Below are 7,057 nucleotides of genomic sequence, written 5' to 3' on the forward strand. Positions count from 1 at the left end.
CATTACAGATGGTTGTGAGCCACCATGTGGTTGCTGGGAATTGAACTCAGGACCTTTGGAAGAGCAGGCAATGCTCTTAACCATCTCTCCAGCCCCCTATTTCAGTTTTAAATGTGACCAACTTCTAACTGAATTCCATCTCAGAGTACTTTGCAGTCTCCTGCCTCATGAACCCTAATAACACACCAATAATGATCTTAGCGTTTACACAGCTTCCACTCCTCTTTCGCAGGCCACAGAGAGGGAAGCGGTCTTAGGACTCCAGTTCAGTGCTAATCCTATCAAGCCCACAGCCCCAGTGTCTGCGAGGGAAGATCAGCAAAGGCAGAAACAAGAGCATGAGTTATGGCAGCTGAGCTGGGAAGCAAACCTAAAGGCTACCAAGTACAGAAAGAATTTTGGCATCAGACAAGGATGAGGGTCAAAGACCTTAGAATATTCTGAACTCTCCTCCTCTGGAGGAATGGAGAGTGAGGCCCCAGCAGGGACATATAATGCTCACAGGAATACAGTGAGTTAGGGCAGGGCTAGCAAAGTCACCTATTGCCACTGGAGTTCTTCCTGCTACTTAAGGAAGAGATCTTTCTTTTTGAAGCTACCACAAATCTGTGATGCTGAGACACCACTCTGTAGTGTGTAGGGCAGGAGGTAAATGTAGTTCCTGGCACACTTATTCCTTTAGCTCCAAGAGCAGAGTCTGAAACAACACTGACGTGAGAAGACAAAATTCAGAGAAAACAGTCATCCAGAAGGAGCTACACCCCCTACTTCTCCCACAGACACACGAGGCAAACAGAAATACAAGGAAAGCCAGGTGCGAAGGTGCATATTATGTATTCGGGAGGCAGAGGCAGGAGGATTGTCATGAATTTGGTTTTGATGCCAGTCTTGGCTGCACAGTGAGACTCTTTTTCAAAAAAAAAAAGGACAGCAAACCTGGCTAGCGCAGGCCAGTGGGGAGTGGAGCAGAGCTACTCACAGACGGTGGTGAAGACGTTGGTGAAGCAGAAGTAGTCCACCGCGTTGAAGGAGAGCAGATGATAGAGGAACTGCTCCTTCTCATCATCGCAGCGCAGGAAGGCATAACGCTTGTACAGCTTCCTGTTAGAGCAAGATATCCACACATCAATCCCAGCCAGGGAGAGGGGAGAAACTAAGCAAGCTCCTTCCCACAGCAGATGGGTGAGGAAGCAGGAGATGTCAGGTCTCTAGCTCCTCGGGAGCACTGTGTAAAGGCTGGGGTACAAGAAAAGAGCTTCAGCTGCAGCAGGTCAATGAAATCACATGCTGATGTTACTCTACTGTCACATGGAGTCTCCTTTGCTAAACCAAGGACTGGTCTGCAGTCCATCAGAGGTAACACAACGCTGTTGGCACAAGGTCTGTGGTGTCCATTCATTACCAAGCTACATCTGAAGCCTTCCACAGACCTGAAAGTATGAGTCAGAATACCGCCTTCCAGAGGTGGTGCAGGGTAGGGTCCAGCTCCTACCTCAGACCCAGCTTACAGGTAAGAGACAGCACACCAAAGGCCAATTCCTTTGCCTAATTGGGATTTAACAACAATGGTACCTTTCATAAAAAGGGAGATGCTGAGAGCATAGTGTTCAGGCCCTTGTCAAAGAGAAATACAGAGAAAAGGGGAGACAACTATTCTAATTGCCCACACTACAATCACCACCAGCTACCCACAGGTCCTAAGAAGGGAAGTGTTTGCCCTCTATTGGGTAAATGCGAATACATATAATAAGTTACTAGATGAAAGAATCTTTCTAGGAATTTAAAAGACAGTGAGCTTAGTCCCGCAATGTTTTCAGATCAAGAGGGGTCTAGAGAACAGCGCCAGACAGATGTTCACAGGGAAAGGAAGTGTAGAAATCAGAGTGATTAGAGTTGAGAGCCCAGAACCAATCAAGTAGCAAAAAGGCTGGAAAGTTAGGCCAGAACAAAACAAAGGAAGGCCCTACACCCTCAGGCTAATGACTTGCAATTTGCTTTGTTAAGTAATGGGTTTCTACTTTGTGCCTTAGAAGTAAAGGGGAAGTACGGCCAATTTTAGGAACTTTAGTTGGTGTGGTGGGAGGCTGAAAAGAGGATGATGACTAAAATAAAACAGAGCAGCAAAAAAAGCAAGGAGCCAGGGAAAGTGGGAGCTAAGGACTCGGCCTCTTTAGAGGGCGCAGAACAGTGGCATCAAAACTGACTTTACTCTGGACTGTGGATGTCGGGAGAGGGTGGGGAAGATGTCAAGATGCTCATAGAGAACAGTAGTGACATTGCAAACCTGGAAGGAACTTAACCATGGGATGTGAAGCCTGCTTTATTCTCTCCAAGTTATTCCTATGGTCTAATGGAAATAAGTGCAGGACTGGAGCTCAGAAAAATAGGCAGGGCTACAAGCTGCAGAGATGAAAGTCACCTGCTCAGAGGTGACTAAAAGCATGAGTGGGTGAGATCAAGTGAGAGAAAGCGAGTAAGACAGAGACAAAGAAATGGCACATATGAAGAGACTGGAAGACTGTTGAAGCCAACGTTCTTCAAAGAGCAGGGGGAGAAAGAAAACAGGAGGCAGAGTGGTGAGACGGCTCAGTGAGTAAAGGCCTGTTGCGAGTTCCACCCTGACCCCCATGGTGAAAGGACAGAACTACACTAAGAAGCTGTCCTCTGAGCCACACACCCATGTGTGCACACACACATACACACACACTGGCACAATTAATGAATATTGTCATTTTTTAAGGAGGAAAAATAAAAGAGTAGAAGGACAATTGCAACCATACATCACACAGCAGTTTCGAGGTAAAGGAAGCACAACACAGCAGCAGGAAGCCACCACGGAGAGGTCAAGGTAAAGGGGGTGCACACTACACACCAGCAGGAAGTCACTATGGAGAAGTCAAGGAGACCTGGACTCAGAACAGAGATGTTACTTTGTTCCTCTAGAGTTTATGGCCCAATGAATTTCATGAATATAAGACCCCTCCACCTTCTTCGGCCTCCAAGCTACCAACAGTCTTAGTAGCGAGCTGAAAATGCCAGAGGTTAAAGAATAGTCTATCAAGACTGACTCTTTCAAGACGGTTCTGCTCCTGCCTGGGTGGGCAGTCAGGCACACACTTCACAGACACTGCTTGATTTCTTCTAGGTAATCAACAACCTGCCAGAACAGCACTGGGAAAGGCGCACAGTTCACCTTCTCAATGTAGGCAGACTTTAATAATCAGCAAACAAATAGATAACGTAGCATATAAGTGGTAAAGGAGGGACCAACAAATGCTATCGCAAATGCCTCATGAGGACAAACAGCTCAGGCATCCAAGAAAGCTCTGGTAAAGAAAACTTCTGACCAGGTCCTAAAGCAATTGGTAGACGGAGAGAGGATGAGACTGGAGTCACACCGGTGAACAAGAACAACGGAAGAGGGGCTGGAGAGATGGCTCAGTGGTTAAGAGCATTGCCTGCTCTTCCAAAGGTCCTGAGTTCAATTCCCAGCAACCACATGGTGGCTCACAACCACCTTAATGAGGTCTGGTGCCCTCTTCTGGCCTGCAGGCATACACACAAACTGAATATTGTATACATAATAAGTAAATAAATAAATATTTAAAAAAAAAAACAACGGAAGACACCTGCAAAGGAGGAACGCATGACATGTTGTTGAAGCCCTGAGTACTGGAGAGAAAGATACAGGATGGTGATACTGAGGTAAAATACTAAAATGTAGGACCTCAAAGAAAGCACCTGGGCCAGAGGAGCAGCACTCTCAGCAGGGTTAACGGTGGTCTTCTTGTGGAGTGAGTGCTCACAAGAGCAGAAGGTTAACATAAACCGAGACCACTCCCTGCACTGTGTCCCTTCTGCACATGGGGATTACCTTTTCTGTGCTGCGATGTAGCCAGGGAAGCCCTGGCCATAGGTCGAATAGATGTGGCTGTCTAACCTTGAACTTCCAGCATCCCATTTATTGTAAAATAAGTAAATCTTTTTTCTTTATAAAATATCCAACATGGGTATTCTGTTATAGCAATGCCATGTAGGCTAACACCAGGGGACTCGGCTGATGTAGTACTCTTTTCTCTCTCCTATACTCCAAACTGCAATCTGTGAAAGCAAATCTCGTTTTCTAGTCACTGGAATAGTTTAAGGGTCAGAACATCAGTAAGAAAGTACTGTATACTGAGTGAATTTTAAGCTAATGTCCTCTTTAATAAGGCTAAAGCTTAAAAAAAAATAAGATTGGGGCTGAAGACTTACTAGCTAAGTAGTACAACATTTGCCTCGCTTGTGTAAGGTCCTTAATCTCCACCACCATCACCACTAACAACAACAACAACAACAAGCTACAAAAATACAGATGTTCTCTATCTGAAAGGACACGGGGGAGTCATCTGAGAGGCAGAGAAAGAAGGAATTCTTATTCCTGGGTTTGGAACAGTCTTGGGGGGGGGGTGTCACAGATGCATGAACTGTGGGTTTGGTGGGAAGTGTGAGCACCTTGAACTCCCTCCCTATCCTAGTGGGAGGTGTGGAGGGAGAGGTTCTAGGGGCCATCTGAAAGTTCTGGGAAGGTTCAGTCAAGGAAGAAACAAATGTAACTGCTGTTCTGGGTTGACCGCAGACTCAGAAAAGAGATAAGGGGTGAAACTTGGAAGTTTCCTTTTAATTCTCCAACCCTTTGCTTCTTGAGACAGGAAAGAAATAGAAGAAAAAAATGCCTCATGACCAAAAGGTACCAGGAAGAAGAGGAGGACCCACTGGTTTTAGGCACGCAGACCGAGAGGAGGGGGATCAGAAAGTAGTACACCTCTGCTGATATAGGGACTTTGTCAACAGCCTGGGTCTGACTGCACACTGCTGCAGTGACATGCTGCTTGCTGCTGCAGTGACATGCTGCATGCTGCTGCAGTGACATGCTGTACGCTGCTGCAGTGACATGCACTCCCCCTTTTTATCCCCTGCCAACCCTGGAACCCTGTTCTCCTCCAAGTGGAGTGGTCTTACTTGGTGAGCTCGTGGTCTGAAAGAAGCTGCTTCAGGTGTCTGGAGAGTAACTTCTTCTCCATGGAGAGTCGAACCCATGCTCTGGCTTTTCCCACATCAGTTTTGATTTCCCCAATATTCTGGATGTGCCTAAGGGAAAAAGTGTAGGGTGGGGTGGAAAATGAACTCACTGTCATAGCCTCGCCTGTGAGCCAAAGAAGGTAGACAAGACAGCCCTACAACCCTGAGAGAGAGCCACTCTCGTTCTCCCATGTGGCTTTGCCAGACAGATTTCTCACAATTTAGGAGAAAGATCAGAGAATATAGGTTTCAACAAACTAAGCTAATCCCAAACCCTGGGGTGGTGAAATGTTCTCCTGTACTCTTTCTCTCCTGGTACAGTTCACCAGAATACCAGGGAAACCACCATAAACTACACGAAGACCAATAATGAAGACTTCCTAATTAGCTGGGTTAGTTGAAATGCTTCACAGCCGCAAGATCTTGTGGGTTGAGTGTCACACCCAAGCAACAGCTGAGACAAGATGAGCACAGACAGACCTCATATCCTGAATTAGGGAGATCCTCAGGGGAGACATGACGGCACTGGCATCAGACTTTCTCCGTTCTGAATCAAGAAGTATTCCTGGAACAACAAGGAGACCTGAGCATCCAAAGAGCCAACTCTCTCATGTTTCAAATCACAAATTCTACAGCAAGCAGTGGGGTATATCATTAATACCTTAAGAGTCATTCACAAACATTCTTAAATTTCTAAGAGAGATTAGATTTTTTTGCATATTATTTAATTCTTGAATAATTTTCAAGAAAGCCAAAAAAGGGTGCAGTCTTCCCACTTAACACAGTGAGTCACAGCAAAGTTGATTTTGTGGCAGAAGGGACTGGAGCACAGATCTGGCTCTCAATTCATCGTGTGCAATCACAACATGACCCAGGAAACCAGGACTTCCACCTGGAGCAACCACTCACTTCCAATTCTGCCTTCAAAAGTGCCAAGAGAATGTTCCAGAAGGAACCTGTTCCAGAAGGAACCTGTTCCAGAACACTTAGGACCTCCAGAAGGGAAGCCACACCTCTGACCTGGTGCCAGTCCCTATGTTTAAAGCTTAGCATTTCCATCACCAAGCTGTTGAGAATATTTTGCTGCAACTTATTGCTTAGCAGTAACTGTCACAGACTTCCTGAGAAGATTCTGAGACTCACGCACCCACAAAGTACACCAAACTACCTCAGAGGCTACTTCAAGAATGTCTGTCCTTGGTTTTTGGCCAATTATCTACCTACATCCAGAGCTACCTGAAGGTCAACTGTTCAAGGGCATGAAATTCATGTCCATTTTTTAAAATTCCATTTAACTTACCTTTACCATTAAGAATAGTGATTGGACATGGTGTGCACATCTTTAGTCCCCGCACTGGGGAGGCAAAAGCAGATGGATCTCAGTGAGTTTGAGGCCATCTGGTCTACATAGCAAATTCCAGGTCAGCCAGGAGAACACAATGAAATCTTGTTGTTTAAAAATAAATAAATAAAAGCCAGGCAGTGGTGGTGCATGCCTTTAATCTCAGAGGCAGGCAGATCTCTGAGTTCAAGGCCAGTCTGGTCTACTCTACAGAGCAAGTTCCAGGAGAGCCAGGGATACACAGAGCCCTGTCTCAAAGAGCCAAAATTAGAAGAAAAAAAGAGAAAGGAAAAAAAAGAAAGCCCTAAACTCCCTCTGGCAAGGAGGAGGAAAAGAGGACATAAAGAGAGCTGTAAAGGAACCAGTATACATATGGAAGAAACGCTTCAGGATGGCATGAAGGGCCCTAGATGAGTAGACAGAGACCTGCTCCCAACCTAGACTTTTGTGTTAACTTAGTTGATGATCTTATAAACATCCTGTTCCATTTGGGACTTCAGGTTTTTTTCTCATAAAGTAAAACAGCTGGACTAGATGGTCCCTGTAGTCCCTTACAAACTACGGGTTTTTGTTTTGTTTTGCAGGGTGGAGATGGATCTAGAGAGAAAGCTAAGCAGTTAAGAAAGAGCACTGAGCTGGGCTGTGGTGGCGCAC

The 7,057-nt window shown here is 45.7% G+C and overlaps 1 protein-coding gene across 1 annotated transcript in view; it reads right to left on the reverse strand.

Moving 5' to 3' along the window:
- Nucleotides 1-7,057, reverse strand: part of Dennd5a (DENN domain containing 5A) — an 81,013-nt gene that overhangs the window by 8,312 nt on the left and 65,644 nt on the right. Inside the window, exons 16-18 of the mRNA XM_013347689.2 lie at nt 5,542-5,626; nt 5,002-5,130; nt 980-1,101 (exon numbers count right to left, since the gene is read on the reverse strand). Coding sequence (XP_013203143.2) covers nt 980-1,101; nt 5,002-5,130; nt 5,542-5,626 — 336 coding nt within the window. The remainder of the gene's footprint in view (nt 1-979; nt 1,102-5,001; nt 5,131-5,541; nt 5,627-7,057) is intronic.

Source organism: Microtus ochrogaster, chromosome 8 (genome assembly GCF_000317375.1).
Source record: "Microtus ochrogaster isolate Prairie Vole_2 chromosome 8, MicOch1.0, whole genome shotgun sequence".
NCBI lineage: Eukaryota > Metazoa > Chordata > Mammalia > Rodentia > Cricetidae > Microtus > Microtus ochrogaster.